Genomic DNA, 18198 nt, shown 5'->3' on the forward strand with positions numbered 1-18198 from the left:
GATACTTCCAGGCCAAAAAAAAAAAATGAGAAGGGAGAAAAGAGTTAGATCTTTCACTCTCCTTACATTGATTTCAAAGGAATGACAATATCCAGAAGCCTCATTTCATTCTAGCTTCCCCCATCAAGGTTTTTTTTTTTTCAAAATAACCAAAGGTTTTGGCTTCTAGAGCCAAGGCTGCAACACTCAGACTTTAGTCTCTGAGCTTAAATCACAAAAATCTTATGAAGGCTTCTCTATCAATCTCTAACCAACTTTATGCCACTCCAACCACATGTGTTCCTCTCCAAATATTAACTCCAATTAAACTTCATGTGGAGCCACTCAAACTTATTCCCCTCTCAATCCACTGTAGCTGAACAAGCTCCTTCAAGAACATCTCTTTTCTGCCTGAGAAGACTTATATGAACTGATGCAAAGAGAAGTGAGCAGAAACAGGAAAACATTGTAAATAATAACAGCAATATTGTAACAATGATCTGTGAAAGACAGCTATTCTAATTAATACAATAATCTAAGCCAATTCCAAAGGACTCATTATGAGAAAAAACGCTATTCACTTTTGGAAAGAGAACTGATGGACTCAGGGCAGATTGAAGCCGACTTTTTTCAGTTTTTTTTCAACATGGCTAATAGAAAAATAGGTTTTTCATGACTTCACACTGGTATCATATTGCTTGACTTCTCAATAGGTGCAAGAGGGACTGGAAGAAGGAAGAGATTTTGGAATTCAAAAACATTTTAAATGAATGTTAAAAAATAAATGAAATACTTTTTAAAAATATACACTATGTCTTCCATGAAATGGAGGAAAACAGTGCTCTTTGTCCAGAACTACATTTCCCATACTTTATAGAATTAGGTTTCAGAGCCTTTCCCAGGCCACATACCAAAGTCTAATATCCAATAATATTCATCCTCAGAGTGCGGAATTTTGTGGTCCCTTGCAAAATCACCTAAGGAATACCTGATATCCAAAATTATACTTCACAGCAACAATATAAACATTAGAACTTCACAAGGAAGATTAATCCAATGTCCCAGGTAATCACCTTAAGGTACCATTTCCAACAAATGTACTTCAATGACAAACAGTTTCAATGACTATAGGTCTAAATTCCACATAGAACATTATATATGTGTGCATGGGTGCACCTGTGCACCTGTCTGTGTGTGTATCCATATCAGCACAGTACCACAGAACACAAGTAAATATGCATAACAGCAAGCAAAATCAAAGCAATAATAATAATATCATTAGGCCTACAAAATAACAAAATGGGCAGAATGTATATGAAAATAACTACTAACAAAATTATACAGTTAATCAACTGATGTGGCTGTAATACAGACAAAATACTAGAATGAAAGCAAATAAGCATAAACATAAAAAACCAAAACAGAGTATTCTGGACAAATTATTCTTCTGCAGATTTTCTGGGTGCATGAGGTTCCAAGAAAACATCCTTTTCTACAACACTCTTTTCTCTCCATCTAGGAGCAGCTAGGTGGCACAGTGGATAGAGGACCAGACCTGGAGTCAGGAATACCTGAGATTGAATCCAGCCTCAGACATTTATTATCTGTGTGACTCTGAGAAAGTTATTTGACTTCTGTCTTCCTCAGATTCTTCAACTGTAAAATGGAGATAATATCACTTACCTTCCAGGATTGTTGTGAGGATCAAATGGCCTAATAGTCATAGGGGGCTTAGTCCAGTGCCTGGCATAGTGTAGATGCTTTAAAATGTTTCCTTCCATTTTACTTTGGCTGTCATTTTATTTAGCTTTGTATTATCCTATGCTATATACATCACAGAGAATTTTCTTTTCCTTCTCTTTCCATTTTGTGCTTCTATCAATATTGGATTATATTTAACCATGTTTTTATTTTGTTGGTTAATAATAATAATGATAACATATTTATGAAGCACTTTACTGTTTACAAAGTATTCTTCCCAAGACTTTGAGATAATCAGGACAAGTATGATTAGTTTCATTTTACAGGTGAGGATACTGAAATTCAAAAAAGTTAAGTTACTTGTCTGAAATTACCCAGCTAATAATTAACAGAATTAGGTCTTATGACCCAATGTCCAAAGCTCTTTCCACCATATTACCTTATCTGCCTCCTTCAAGTAAATGTTCCTTTCCCTTTAAAAACTGTGTATCCCCTTCGGTTCCTCCTGCATTGTTCCTCAAAAGTAGCAGGCAGAAAATTGACAAAAACAAAATAAAACCTGGAAATTAAGTCAGTATTCCTTGAACCAATTGTGGTATATGAATGTGATGGAATATTGTTGTGCCATGAGAAACAATAAACATAAGTGCAGAGAAGCACAGGAAGATTCGCATGAACTGATTCAGAGTGAAAAGGAAGAGAAGAATAATCAATGGCTAAAAATATTAATGAAAACAATGTTTAAAAGGTAGATAGACTCAGATCAATTTTTAAAATTAATACTGCTAGTGGCAGCTAGGTGGCACAGTGGATAGATCACTGGCCCTGGAGTCAGGAGAACCTGAGTTCAAGTCCGATCTCAGACATTTGACACTTACTAGCTGTGTGACCCTGGGAAAGTCACTTAACCCCAATTGCCTCACAAAAAAATTAATAATAATAATACTGGTTGTAGGGAATGCATGAGCAAAAACGTTTCTCTCCTCTTGGTAGAAGGGTGGAGGACTACAGATATAGAATATCACATGAGCTGTCAGCTTTGTTGGTCAATCTTGCTCTGTGTGCATATGTGTTTTCACAAAGGAGAAGTCAATGTGTATGTAGGCTATATAACAGGAGATGACTGAAGAATTATTTAATGATTTTTAAAAGAAAATGGTAAGCTTTCAATATCTTTTCAATAAATTAATTTTGCTATTTTTCTTTGATAACAAAGTTGGTAGGATTCATATAGTCCATAGTCAATACTGTGTATGAACAATCTTGCTTTGTCCTCATCATATAGTTGTCTGATTTTCAAGACACACAGTAAAAATGTTAGAAATGTGTCTCAAGTTATCAAATCAAATGTTTACTTTTCCAAGTGCTCACTAGCTCATTTCTTATCAATACTTCTAGAATTCTCTTTACTGATGTCAATAAGTGTGTAGAGAGAAGAATCTTTAGGTCATTTTCAGATATTTGTTTACAAATTCCTTGGCAAGCTTTAGCCATCCTGACCATGATGATTTTCAGAAAGCTTTCCAAACTCTATGTCCTGGTTGCCTGTCTCTCCTTCCATTTCCCACAACAACAACAACAATAGCTAGCATTTATAGAGCACTTTAGAGTTCACAAAGTGTTTTACATATGCTATCTCATTTGATTCTCACAACAACCCTGGGAAAAGGGCACTATTGTTACCCCCATTTCAGAGATGAGGAAACAGACTGCTAGAGATTAAGTGACTTCCCCAGGGTCACAGAACTAGCAAGTGGCTCGATTCCACTCAAGTCTTCCGGACTTCAAGTCTAACTCTATCCACTTAAGTCACCTGGTTTTCCTTCCTACCTGGACAAAACCATTCCTCATGTCACTGACAGAACTTTGGAATGACTATTTTTCAAAGTCTACAAATTCCTTTCGTATTGTTTTCTTTGATCCTTCATTGATATCTTCCTCCAGTGCCTCATGATAGTAATAAATTATTGTTGATTTATCAATTAATTGGATTAGATTGGAGGAGTATGAGGGTGTCTCTGGATTCTCAAAGACTGGATCAACAAAGTATAAACCCTGCTTGCTTCTACTCTGGGAAGACTTTAAGTGTAGGATTGGTAAAAGACTATGTCTTTTGTTCAAGGACCAATGTAAGTTCAGAGAAGTTCATCACCAGGCTTGGTCACAAGGTTATGAGTCTTTCAGCCACAGCAACTCTTGAAGGCCATCTACAGAGGGCATGTAATCAATGTGGGTGGAAAGGATGTCCACAATGATTAAATCATAAGTGATTAAAATACTGAAAATGTCTTCAATAGCTCTTTCTAATGAGCCTGAGTTCACCATTAGGAGCCATTTGCAGGTTTCCTATCTGAATCTATTAAGGTAAATAAATCTGAGTGGAAAGAAAATATTCTCCCTATATTTCTGAAATCTCCCCTTGAATGAAGCAGCAATCTGAAGATTTATGTAGTATTTAGTAAAAATCATACACTGACTCTCAGATTTAACATTGGACAAATCTACACAAAAGCTGAGGAGGATATCTGGTGATTGACTCAAGAATTATGATGAAAGGAATTAAGAGAACAAAGAAATAAAATACAGCCTGAATTCCTCCAGGTAAATTCCATATCATTGCTGCTATTTGAATTATGTTGGAGAAGATTCAGAACATCCAACTTTAACAGCTGACATTTTAGAATAAAGATACCTACTCTGATATGACCTGGAATATTTTCTGAATTTTATTTTACAAATGTAAAGAACCAGATTTACATCTGTAGGATTTAATCCTTTGGCATGTTTTTAGATTGATTGGGACCAGACATACATCTTTCACTTCTGATTTCTGATTTTGATTTCAGCTTTGGTCATTGAAGTGTCCCTTATTCATGAATTCTAAGATGTAAGCTTTGCTTTTCCTTGATTTTTTACTATTCTCTTCCTATCTTCCTATTCCATGGGGGAAAATAATAAATGGGAATAATACAGGTTGTGAGGTCTCTATGTGATAATGTATTGAAAATGCTTTATAAACCTTCAGCCACCATATAAATACAATTTTTTTTACCACATGTGTAATTTCATTGCATAGGGAACTCCTGGTAAAGAAGCACACTTTATTAATGAAAATCAGGACTTCCTCTGTAACTTATGGTCTTAGAGATTTTCCTATGGCACTGAAAGGTTGTCACTTGCCTAGAGTCACCCAATCAGTATGTTTCAGGTGCAAGATTTGAATTTTTTCTTGATTCCAAGACCAGCTCTCTATCAACTACACCACTGTTTCTCAAGAAGTGGTCTGAGGACCCCAGCAGGATTCCTGAGACCCTGTCAGGAAGGTCTCAAGGTCAAAGCTATTTTGACAAGAATATTTATTTTAAGTTCTGACATGATAAATATTAATAAGTATAACCCACATAAACAAAAACTCCTTGAGGGGATCCTTTGTAGTTTTTAAGAATGTAAAGGGCTTCTGAGACCAAAATATTTGAGAACCACTGTACTGAACCATTGCTGCCTCTCATTATTGTTATAATTATTTTCTTTGTCTCTCTTTTCAATAAAGTTCAGATAGAAATGTTCCTGGCACATTGTCATGATTTCATTGTTTTTTTTTTCTTTTTATTGTTCTGACGATTATTGCTCACATGAAAAATTGCTACTTTTTGCAATTAAGCATAAGTATCTGGATGTCAACTTAGCTTCTGTAGGTTCACTAGAAGCATCTTGGAGATAAATAACTACAGTAGCAATCAGGATGACAGGGATAATAGCTATCCCAATCATATTTCCATGCAATTTTTATTTCTCCCACTTGGTCTCTACATTTTGAAAGCTTTTAATTCCACATAGTTTGGAGATAGCAATTGGCATGGGAACATCTATTTGAAATGTCCTTATTTTTAATGGATGAATATTATGTTTGAGTGATTGTGGGTCAACAGTTTTGTCTAATTTTCTGGCTCCAATCCAGGTTATTTGTTGAATTTCTCGAAAATATTTTGAGGTCCATGTTTGTAGTACAATCTATATTTGAGGTGTATTTTTACTTATTACTATAGCTACTATAGAGATGGGCTTAGGACCTGTGATTTCATTGGTATTGAGAACTTCTTGGTTGAAAAAGCTTCCCATACCAGTTCAGATGGGAACTTTCTCTTCAACTTAGAGTCTTAGAGATTTATCTAGTTCTTCATTTGTAAAGGGATGAGAATATGGGCTTGATCTATGGTTTCTGCCAATTCAAATAACATCATCATCATCAACAACAACAATGGCAACATTTATATAGCACCTACTATGTGCCAGGCACTAGTCTCAACACATTACACATCACAACAAACATGGGAAATAGGTGCTATTATCATCCCCATTTTACTGATGAGGAAAGTAAGCATCAGTGATTTGCCCAGGGTCATACATTTAGTGTCTGACTCTGCATTTGAACTCAGGTCTTTCTTTTTTTTTTTTCTTTCTCTCTTTCTTTCTTTTTCTTTTTCTTTTTTTTTTTTGGTGAGGCAATTGGGGTTAAGTGACTTGCCCAGGGTCACACAGCTAGTAATTGTCAAGTGTCTGAGGCCGGATTTGAACTCAGGTCCTCTTGACTCCATGGCCAGTGCTCTATCCACTGCACCATCTAGCTGACCCTGAACTCAAGTCTTTCTAATTCCAAGTCTCATGCACTATCCACTGTGCCACCCAGCTGCCCTTATCATGCAGCTTCTTTGTAATTTATACTCTTAGTTGCTAGAACACTAATAGATTAAATGACTTTCCCAGAATCATGATGTCACTATGTAACAAAGGTAGAACTTGAACCCAGGTCTTCATGGCTCCAAGGCTAGCTCTATATCTATTATGCTTATTGTTACTCTTACTCTTACTCTTACTCTTGCTATTACTATCTCTACTGAGAGCAACATGTTATAGAGGATAAAGAGCCACCTGGCCTCCAGGTTATGAAAACCTGAGGCCAGGTTCTGCCTCTGAGATATACTGGCATCAATACCCTGGGAATGACATTTAACCCTTCAGGAGCCTCAGCCATTCTGTAAGACTTTAAATTGTGAGGGGCAGCTAGATGGAGCAGTGGATAAAGCATGAGCCCTGGATTTAGGAGGACCTGAGTTCAAATCCAGCCTCAGATACTTGACACTTACTAGCTGTGTGACCCTGGGCAAGTCAAAACCCTCATTGCCCTGCAAAAAAAAAAAAAGACTTTAAATTATGAAGTAGTTGCCAAGCTGTTTTGCTAATGTCCTTTCCTTACCAAGGACTTACTCACGTCAATGAATTTACAGGTCTAGATCAAAATAACTATTTTCAAATTGTGTGGAATCCATTACAGAGAAGGCAGTAATTGTGAAGCATTTAAAGTGAGATTTGGGGGGTGGAGCCATGCATATATTTCTGGCAACTCATCTGTGGAGGCCATCTAGGGTTATGCCATTCATAGCTTGAAAGACCAGCTAGAGAACAATACTACAATATGGATTGACCTGTGAGTAAGTATATTGTGTGTATGTGTATATATATATATATATGTATATGTATTCATATATGTATATATATATGTGTGTGTGTCTGTATATATATATATATATATATATATATATATATATATATATATATACACAGTTTTTTAAAATTAGGTCTGTAAGATGTAGCATTGGGTGATATTACCAAATGAGAAGACTTTGTTTGGAAGCTTCTCACATTAAGGTCACTAAGAACAGTGAGGTTAAGATGAACCTAATAAAGTGTGATGTTCATATTATGACAGAATGATGACTATAAGGAGATAAAATGATCTCAGAAACAAGAGCAGGCTAAGAATAAAATCATGGTAGGTAACAATGTTTAGCATCTATCTTTACAAATGAATCAACCAGAATCTTTGCCTCAATTAGATGCTGGGTTTCTGTAGAGGGAAAGAGATGAAACATGAAAGTTAGTGGATGGGAATAAGGGGCTGTGAAAAGTGATAATGCATCAATGGAAGAAGACACTTTCCAAGAACACTGAGAATTAAGGAGGAAGAAACAGTGGATCTTAAACACCTTTTCTTTGCAGATAATTAGTAATTTCCTTCTTGTGGATCTTTGGTGCTGACTTTTATAGTAGCACTGGGAAAGATGTCATAGACAAAGATATTCCCTGGGAAATATTTTCAGTGCAATAATAAATTATCTAAATTAGATCAGAGTCATCAATCATCCGTGTCCTGAATCCTCAGGTGCCCTGGTCAGTGATCAAGAGCATCAAGCTTTAAAATAGGATGATCATTTTTTGGAAAAAGGAAAAGGAAGCGTCAGAGGAAAATCTGATAGACTACATATGGGACATATATCCGGCATGTGAGTCAGGCATATGTCATATGTGTGTCCCATGTGACAAATGAGTAGAGAGGTACATTCATAAATTAGTTCTCTGCCTGAGCCAGCTCTAGCTCATAGGACTCCTTTGCAGTCTCTGAATCTGTCAGTAGCTTGGTAACAGTGTTATGGGTTGCATTAGCAGGAAATCAGATTTTCCCACAATGGTTGTGCCCCAAGACCTTAGAACAAGGAAGGTGCCAGCTGTACTAGTCTTAGGGCAGCATCTGCTGGCTAATACATGGATCGACAAAAGTGTCATTTCTGGTGGTGTCTGGTCCTTCCAGGCATAGGTAACTGGTTCACCACTGAATGCTAGGGTGGTTTTGGAGAAGTATGAAAGAAGTTATGTAGAATGCAAACACATCTTTTCACAGTGAACCACTGAGAGATCTAGGCATACCCAGCTTACCTTGAAAGAGTGGAAATGTAGTTGAAGTGGGGGCAGGGTGGGGGGAGGGATTCTGTTGGATACACATTTTGTTTGGAGCTGAAGATAAACTTGAGAACTCACTCTGGAAACAATTTGAGTGGGGCATCTTCTATGGAATATGCTTCTCTCATTGATGACAATAACAAGGAAAATATTGCTGCTAGGATGAAACAAGTCAGCAGACAGCCCTGGTTATGATATTGAGGGTGGAAAGGGAAGATCACGCTGTCCTTCTAGTATTAATGGAATTTGTTGTTACGACGATCCGATCCTGTGAATAATGTATTTGTTTGTATACATGTACACACACACACACACACACACACACGTTTAACCTTTTTTGACAGGAAAAATGAATCGGGATTGGTTAGGTGGTCTCTAACATCACAGCTGGATAAGCAACATTCGCCACAGAATCGACGTCTGCGTTAGTCCAACACTGGCCAGTTTCTATGGCAGTGGCTATTGCCCCTCCCCCCCCCCCAGCTCGGAGTCGACAGAGACAATGGTATTGATGCCAGGAGTGTGCAGAGGGACAGCAGTGGACATTCCAGTTCCTTACACCGGCCTCACAGTATCTCCATAACAACGTTTGCATTAATCAAGGAAGCGTTTGGTAAAGTCTGCAGTCCCTAGGGTGGGGAAAGTGGCTATGCTTTATAAAGGTTTTATACAGGTTTTATATATTAGGATTCTATAGTCTGGCTCTCTCCTACGTCCGACGGAACAGAGAACCCTCGGGATCCTTTCTCTTGACTTGATTTCTTGCCTTTCTGTCCTTTGGATCCCCAGCGAGCCCCCCAGTTCGTTCTCTCTCTCTCTCTCTCTCTCTCTCTCTCTCTCTCTCTCCACACACACACACACACACACACACACACACACACACACACACGCACACGCACACGCACACACACACCCTCAGGGTTCGACTTTATTTCAAACACGAAGGGCTTTCCCCCCTCAATGGCTGCTCATCCTATCACTTTTAAGTTACTTTTTCCCCCAACACGTGATTTATCAACTTTTCCGCTTGCGCATCCTCTCCCTGGCTGGGCACAAGGACGCGCTCTCGCGCTAGGCACCAGCTGGGTTTCCGGAGGGAGGGCGCACAGGCGTCGCCAGTAAATCTCAGCTCCATATCTGTATACCGAGGGCTCCTTCTTCCCAGCAGCGCGCATCTCCTCAGCCCAGCAGCAGGGGAGACACAGAATGATGCAGGAACGCTTCTCTGGGTGACGGAGCGCCTCCGAGCTGGTTCCCCTCCCTTCTCCTGCGCTCTGCTCCGCTCTGCTTGTTCCCACCCCGGGCGGGCGCACGACGCCGAATTGGCTACACGGGAGTTGTTACTCACATTTGAGAAGCAATAGCCCATTAGCGCATACGCAGTCATAACTTCATTCAACTTAGCCGCTAGAGAGCTCGGCTCACACAGGCTCCCATTTGCAACTAGTGGCTCTCTCTGTCATAAAGTCCCAAGTCCCTTAAGATGAGAGGCGAAAAGTTACCTGGCCCAGTGCGTTGATGCTCTGAACCGGGTCACCCGCAGTGATTCGGAATGACAATTCACTCACCACCCCCCGACACACACACACACACACACACACACACTCACACTCCCAACTTGCTCATCTATCAGTATCACAACAGGGCTTTCGACAAATAGAACCTTAGTCATTTGGGGGAAGGGAGGGGGAGGAGGATGAACTTTTCTAAGAAGTTTCTTTTTTACCAAGGGATTCAGAATGAATTGCTCATGAAGACTCACCGACCGTCGTTGTCCCCCGCCCCCTCCCCCTATCCGCCCCTCCCCCACCTTTTTAAATCTCTTTCTTTCAAGCAGTAGCCTGCTGTCCTTGATATGCAACAAGTCCCCCAGCGGTCTTCCTGCCTTAGCCAGAGAACACACCATTTTTTTAAAAGGCAAATGTTTCCTTACCTGGCAACGTGAAATCTCCCCCAGCGGAGCTCAGCTTGCCAGAAACCCAGGTGTGAATCGAGAGGTGGGAAAGGAAGTGATGTTGAGCCTGAGTTTATTTTGTGTAGTGTCCTGAAACTACTCACTTTCCCTGGGAACTTTCTGTTCCAGTGTCTATTTATTGGAGGTGGGTAGGCAGGACCTGACGCCCTGCTTTCTAACAGGACAGTTGGACAATCATTGGTAACCTCTCTCATTCATTAGAATCACGTAAGGACTCAAAGGGAAACGTGTCTCTGAGCTAAGGCGTTTGCGTAAATCTATAGGTTTTTTAAAATCGCTGGCAGTTGCTTTGTCTTCTGTAGGCACCAAGGTGGTTAAGAGTTTGAGCTTGCGGATATTGCAAAGGGTTATTAGATTCATAAGTCACACCAAGTGGTGGGCGATCCACTGAGCAAAGCCGAAGTTCTCACATGATGACTTCAAACAAGACACATTACCTTCCTGCATCTGTTGGGGAGACGGGATTTTAAGACACTTGTGTCTCCAGGACAGCAAAGAAAAATGGTGAGTACCAATAAAACCCTGCCTGATAATTGCAAAATCCTGACATGTTGCTTAACAACAGGATCTCATATCACGCTCCTCTTTCTAGCACTCCACACGCCAAAGAATAAAAGCCACTCCAGCCAGTTGAATGGGGTTTTAGACAGTGCAACTTAAATTGGAAATCATTTGTGATTTAACACTGCAGCGTAGAACTGCGTGGAACAAACTTGGAGCTGGAGATGGGGGGGGGCACATTGACTGTTCAGTGGTGATGCTTCTCTTACGGTCTGCTATCATTCAGTTCTTTTTGTACGAGTGTGTTGGTGTATGTGTGTGAGATAGCATATTGTATGACTTATATGTAGGCATAGAGTTGACATTTGTAAGGGGGTTAATTCCCATATCAGAAATGATAGCTGGGGTTAGAGCGTGTGGTTGAGTGGAGTAAGGTAAGGATGAGGTGGAAGGTGGGAGTTTGGGGGATAAGGGGTGGGGGTGGGAGAAATAAGTCAGAAGTGCATGGAAGCTGGTAATGAAACCGGTTATCCTCTCACAGAGAAAAGGGTCTCGTCAACATGTGATCAGCTATTAACAGGATGGTTTTGGCAGGGCAATCTTCACGTGACAAAGCGTGAGGAAGTGAAAGGAATCGGCTGGAGCGATATCAAGTATCATTTAATTAAAGTATAGATCTGAGCCCTTTCCTCCCACTGCTCCGGGTGTGTCACTGGGAGCGTTGGGAAATGAGCGTTTCAGCACCTTGGACAGAGGCTATGGGTTTGCTGGAGGTGGAAGTGCCCCAGGTAGTTTCCTCGACCCCGGAGTAAAGCTGCCCAACTGTCGCCCTTAAAAGGCGTCTTATCTGAGACTAGATTCACACAGAGATCAGGGCTGGAGGAGAGAGTTAGATTTGGGAGCTGGAGCCTTTCGAAACCGAGCCCCAGTTTTGGTCGCCCCTCTTAAGCTCGCTGAAGTTGAATTCCTAGCGGTGTGGGCTGGAATAGATTCTTTGCAAGCTCCGGGTTGATATACTGTATTAACTTTGGGAAATGCAAGTGTTTATCGGAAGGATCTAGCCACTGATTGTGGTGTTCCCGCGAATAAGGTAAGCAAGGAGGTGGGAGTGGGGAGGCGGGGGTTGGGGAGTTGGGGGGGATAACCCCCTGCGTCCAAAATCTGAAGCTATTCACTCATTCTTCCGGAAAGGAGGGGTAATGGGGGGCGGAGGGTTGGGGTGGTAAGAGGAGAGTGTGGGTGGGGGTTGTTCCTTGTTATTTGTCGAGTTCAGATTACCCTGAGTGTCAGTCCTTGTGCGGGAAGGGAGGCAAAAATGCATGATTTTTTCTGCGGATTTAATGAGTTTGGTTAACTTGGAGCTGCAGATGTCTGAATCGAATGTAAGATTTTTTTTTCTCTCCTTCACCTCCTTCTAGCTTTCCTTTCTCTCCGTTGGTGTGTGTATCGGTGTATCTGTGTGTGTGTGTGTGTGTGTGTGTGTGTGTGTGTGCGCGTGCAGTAGATTTATTACTGAATGTGAGAATTTTGCCCAGCACTCAGTTTCCTAAAATCCGACTTTACTGTCATTAAGGAGAAAAAAAAGGGTGTGTATTGTAGTGAAAGGAGGGTAGTGGTGGGGGAGGGGGCTGTGTTAATCTTAAATCTCTACACAAAAATCGAATCAAGGTAATTTCGATTCTCTCTCCTCTCTCTCTCCTTCTCTCTCTCTCTCTCTCTCTCTCTCTCTCTCTCTCTCTCTCTCTCTCTCTCTCTCTCCCTCTCTCTCTCCCCTTCTCCCTCTCTCCTTCGATTCTTCCTACGTAGAAATGTAGCTAATAATATTTAGTCTCGGAGCTAAAAATAAGCTCTGGGAAGTCAGCAGTTTAAGGCTTCGCTCCTCACAGGTATTTTCGCTTTGGGGTCTCCAGATCCTTAAAGGAGATATGCTTTGGATAGGAATATCTCTCTCTCTCTCTCTCTCTCTCTCTCTCTCTCTCTCTCTCTCTCTCTCTCTCTCTCTCTCTCTCTCTCTCCCCTCCCCCCTTTTCCCCCCTCCCTCCTCCGCCCCTCCTTTCCCCATTCCTGCCCCCCCCCTCCCCCGGACCGCAACACATCCTGCAAATCTCTTCCTCTCCATCGCTCTTGCTTCTCTCTTGCTTCTCTGGGTGTTTCTTCCTTTCCTTTTAAGTTCCTATCACTTAATTAGAGGGCTTGCGGTTGCCCAAAAGAAAGGGGAGCCACCGATACACAGCTTGCCTCCTCTGCCTTGCCGGATGTCTCCTCCCGTGCGAGTCCTCTTTAACCCAGGTCCGAATTAATCCGTGTACCTCAGGGAAAGGGGGGCCCCCATTTATGAGGAGAAGGTAAATTCCTTGACTGGAAGGTAGCGAGCTTGAGAGGAGGGGGTGGGTCTGGCTGAGGGAGGAAGAGGCAGAAAGGTTGTCTGTGGGGCTGCTGGGGTAGGAGGAAGAGGAGTAGGAAAGGACTTGGGTGGCTCCAGAGCGGGCAGACCTCGGAGCTACCAATCAGCTGGGCACTCCAGTGGCTTTGAATTGGCGAGGTTGCGTCCTGATGGCAACCTCTCCTCTGGCTCGGCGGGCGCGGGGCGGCAGGAAGCCAAGAGCACCGAGGCCGCCGCTGTCCACCCCCGCCCGAGGCTGGGGCCCCTTGGCCTGGCCAGGCCCACCCCCTTCTTTCTCCTGCTGCCCCCCACACCTTCTCCTCCTCTTCTCCCGCAGCCGGTCGCCTCTGGCCAGGAGGCCACAACTAGTAGTTGTAGGGTAGGTCAGCCGCCCCTCCTCCTGAAGCTGGGGCACTGGCGCTTCTCCGCCTCGCTCCGGCCCCGAGCCCCCTGGGCTTCCTTCCCCACCCCCACGCCTTTGTTCTGAGCTCCGGCCGGCCCGCCGCGGCACTGCCTTCCTATGCCAAAGCTACTTCTCGCCTTTACTGCCCTCCCCAGCTTCGCCACCTCGCCTTCTTGGAGCTGCTCCCTTTAATTAACGGAAAGAGCACTAGGAGGAGGGGACTGAGGGAGGGGGAGGGGAGCTGGGCCACCAAGAGACCGCAGGATGGCGAGGAGAAGAAAATCTATTTTCGAAACTCCCAGGCCTGGGGGCTCTGGGGTGGAGGGGCGGGGGGGGGGGGCGGAGAAAGCAAGTCAGCCCAGCTGCCCGCCTGCCCGCCTGCCAAAGGGAGGGATCTGCTGGGCGCGCCAGGCTAGTGTGGAAATGATTTATTAAAAAGAAAAAAAATCAAGTGTCAGGATCAGATGACAGTCATAGGCTGCTCGACACACACACAAAGGAAAAGCCAAGTAAGGTTTCACCGAGGAGCGAGCCCGTGGCGAACGGAGCAGGGATCGTTCGGAGACCCGGGCGGGTTCTCTATCTCATCTACGGCAGGGAAAAGGGTGGGAGGGGAGGGCAGTGGGAGCGGGAGAGCGGGAGGGGGAGCAGGAGGAGGAGGACGACGAGGAGGACGAGGAGGGGGGTACGGAGGAAGAGAGAGGAGGAGAGTAGGGAGGGGGAGAAGGAGGAGGGGAGAGAGGGAGGGCTTCTGATCAGTCTGATGCAATTCCAAGCGTGCTGCAAAGGAACTCCGAGGCGCCCGCATCACCATCCCCATCGCCACCCACCCTTTCCAGATGGTGCTGTTTTAAATACGGATCTGCAGGGCTGAACGCTGAACCAGGAGATTTATTGCAGAAAGAAAAACAGAAAGCGGGGGGACTCATGGTGGTGGGGGAGGGGGCTCGGGGGAGGCTTGAAGAGGGGAGCAGAATTTAAAGGCGCAAAGCCCACTTTACTGTCTGGAAGCAATCTGTAGAATTTTTCCTTCTCCCTTTCCCCTCCCCCCACCCCACGTTCTAATTCACCGAGGAAGAGGTGTAAATATTGTGACATTTCGAGCCGGCTTGATGGAGGGGAGGGGGGAGAAAAAGCTGTCACTCTAAATTGTAGAATTCCCCTTCCCAGTGCGTGCGTTGTTGCCCTGTTAGCGAATCGTAGCCTCTGCCTAATACAGTTGCTAGGGTTTCTAATGAATGCATCATTAAGGGAGTACTATCCTTTTAGCAGAGTTGCCAATTTATCTGACAGTTGAACCGAGAAAATTGTAGAGAGCTTCCCGTCCCTGGGAGGGAGGGGAAATTTCCGAACAGCCTGATTCTTGGAACCTCCAGATATTTAACAACTTAAATAAACCTCAAAAGTGTCATGTCACCCTCTTTCAGGCGCACACCTCTGGACGGGTGCGATAACAAGGGTTTCGTGGAAAAGTCTCACTAGAGATGAGTAGGACTTTAGGAATGGTGCACTTAAACATATTTACTGTTTTCTTTAGAATCCTGCGCAACTTCCTTAGATGGAGACAGATATCCGTTATTCTGGTTGGATTGAACCAGAAAGGGTAAAGGAGAGTGTTGTGGTTTGGAGATTTGAGGGACTTGACGGAAAGAAAAAAAAAAGTCATTTTTCCTCTTTCATCAGTAATAACGAGTCCTCTTGAAGTCCCTGAGAATATTTTCATGTATGCTAGTTTGGTCTAGCGCCCCCACTGGCATATACCATTTTTTAAAATTTGAGTATCTGTGGAAGCAATCTACCCAACATCCTAAATTTGCACACACACACACACACACACACACACACACACACACACACACACACACACTGGCATATATAGACAATCTTCTCTAGAGGTCCACATTCTCCATCTAATCTAAAGATAACCTTATCACATACAAACGATGAAAGGGAAGTGAATGACTATCCATAGAAGTTGGGGGTGAGGGCGTTAAATGAGATTTTGTCAGATGTCTACATATGTTAGAAAGTGCTTATTATGTGTCTACATAAATCAAAAGTGAAATCCACAGGTAAGCACAGCCTTCGTTTTCCATCCCAACTTTCTCACATCCAGAAGTGTTGGGGGGGTGGGGTGATCAACTGATTTCCTTTCCCCTGCCACTCCTCCAATAGAAACTTTCATCCAGCAGCAGGATAAGGAAAGAGAGGGGCAACCTCCAGCTATTATTTGAACTAGATAGTTTGCATCTAATTAATGGGAAAGTTTACAATACTAATTCCCTTGATAGTAAAAATTCACAGATATGGGAACCAGCTTAGGGGTTTTATGTAGTGGAGATATCAGTGGATCCAGAATCAGATGATATGTGTTCAAATCTACCATCTGTGTGACATTAGGCAAGTCTGATAACTTCTCAGAGCCTCAGTTTCTTTACCTGTAAAATGAATGAGTGGGGTAAAGCAGGTGATCTCTAAGTTCTCTGTTGATACCAAATTTTATGTGCTCATGTGCTGTCGGTTTAAAAATATTTTAAGTGAGCATGTTTCAAATAGATTTCTATCAAAAACCAATAAAGATATATTTGTTTTTATTTAAAACTAACTGATCCAAACACGAATATTATTCTGATAAATATGAACTGAATTGATCTGACTAAAAACTTAGCTTCTTCCGTAACTAAATTTGTTTCTGTTCAGTACTGACTTGCCAAGAAATATCTATTTTTATAGCTTTTTTCCCCACTATGGATAATTTAATGACTTGCCTATTTTAATTTTACAACTGCTACCTCAGATTTCTCTCTCCCAAATGGTCTTTCTTTTGCCAGATTCTTTTTTACTCTTCTGTTCAGCTGCTGCCTAATACTTTTTTTCCCCCTTTTTTAGTGTAATAAGCATTGAGACTTTTCACCTCTGTATGTAATGTGCATGGAGAATCTTTAGAAAAAGAAATATTGAATTCCTGGAATCACGGTGAAAAAGAAGTGGCTTTCTTACACTTGCCCAAGACTGGACAGATTTCTAAGAATGTGGAATCTCTTCTTGCTCTTTAGTAATATTTGCTCCCGTAGATCTAGGAGTAGACAAAGTGCTTCGCTTACAACAGTCCTCTGAGGTAGATAGTGCAAGTAATATTATGACCAATTTTCAGATGAGGAATCTAAGACTCAGAAACATGAAAAGTCAAATAGCTGATAAGTATCAGAATCTGAATTTGAACTCAGGCCTACTGATGATAAGTCCATTAGGCTTTCCATTGAACCACACTTTCTATATGTATGATACACTAGTTTGGGTCTTGGGGCCTGGTAAAAGATGGTGATATGGGAGCAATGAGGTGGTGCAGTTGATAAAGCCCTGGATTCAGGAGTACCTGAGTTCATATCCAGCCTCAGACACTTAATACTTACTAGCTCTGTGACCTGGGCAAGTCACTTAACCCCTATTGCCCCGCAAAAAAAAAAAAAGATGGTGATATGTTTGTTTATGTAACCCTCAGTCTCCTAATCTGTATAATGGTGAAGATGGATTGGATCATCTCTAAATTTCTTCCAGCTCTGACATTCTGTAATTCTGCGTAGACTCGTGCTTTTAAAATTATGAGACAGACCAGAGCTTGAACTCTCTGTCCCCCCATGAAGTTCTGAAAGTCTGTTATGAGTCTTTTAAATTGAGTAATTGAAAAAATTATCTAGAATGATGACTTAATCACTAACATCTGAATATAAATACACAAGCCCAAAGGCGAGCGCACGAGCACACACACACACACACACACACACATACACACACACATACACACACATACACACACACATACACACGCACACACACACACACACACACACACACACACACACTCCTCCAAACTCTTGTCTTCATTTGAAATGCAGGCTGTAAATAAGTTCTAAGATATTATGGACCTACAATGATCATACTGAGCCCAGAAAGAAGGCACCAATCAATGCCCTCCTTCCTGGTCAACCTTTCTTTTCCTCATTGCTTCAAGTTAATAGAGGCTAGGAGACACCAGGAATCTGACCAAGGTTAACACATTTTGTGTCTTCCTGAACTCCAAAGAATAAGAAGATGGGAAAGTGCCTATTAAAGGTCTTTTCACTTTGCTTCTTCAACCTGCTTTCTCTCTGGCTCTTAGCCTCTGAACATTTGCTCACCTTTGAGATAATTGTGATTCTTCCAGAGCCCACACCTTTTCATAGTGACTGGTAGAAAATGGTGCCAAGGTACCATGGCATAATGAAAAAAAATTAAAACTAAACAAAACCTTGGTCTTCCCTAAATTTATGAATTCTGCCTTCACCACTCACTAACTAGCTATGTGACCTTGGAAACATTACTTCACCTATTTAGTCATCAGTTTCTCCATCTGAGAATTTGTTGATAGCATTTGCATTACCTTACTTAACAGGATAACTCTAATACTCCAATGAATCTGTA

General features: G+C 42.3%; 1 protein-coding gene across 3 annotated transcripts in view; it reads left to right on the forward strand.

The window, feature by feature from the left end:
* The first annotated feature begins 10673 nt into the window (after positions 1-10673).
* Positions 10674-18198, forward strand: part of BDNF (brain derived neurotrophic factor) — an 83605-nt gene continuing 76080 nt past the window's right edge. The window contains exon 1 of one of the 3 annotated variants that reach the window (XM_043971093.1): positions 10674-10954. In XM_043971093.1, coding sequence (XP_043827028.1) covers positions 10952-10954 — 3 coding nt within the window. In that variant the 5' untranslated portion in view covers positions 10674-10951. Of the gene's footprint in view, positions 10955-11479; positions 12042-12218; positions 12334-18198 lie in introns of those variants that run through there. The other 2 variants (XM_043971089.1, XM_043971092.1) reach the window with 2 other exon arrangements.

Source organism: Dromiciops gliroides, chromosome 6 (genome assembly GCF_019393635.1).
Source record: "Dromiciops gliroides isolate mDroGli1 chromosome 6, mDroGli1.pri, whole genome shotgun sequence".
In the NCBI taxonomy this organism is placed as follows: Eukaryota; Metazoa; Chordata; class Mammalia; order Microbiotheria; family Microbiotheriidae; genus Dromiciops; species Dromiciops gliroides.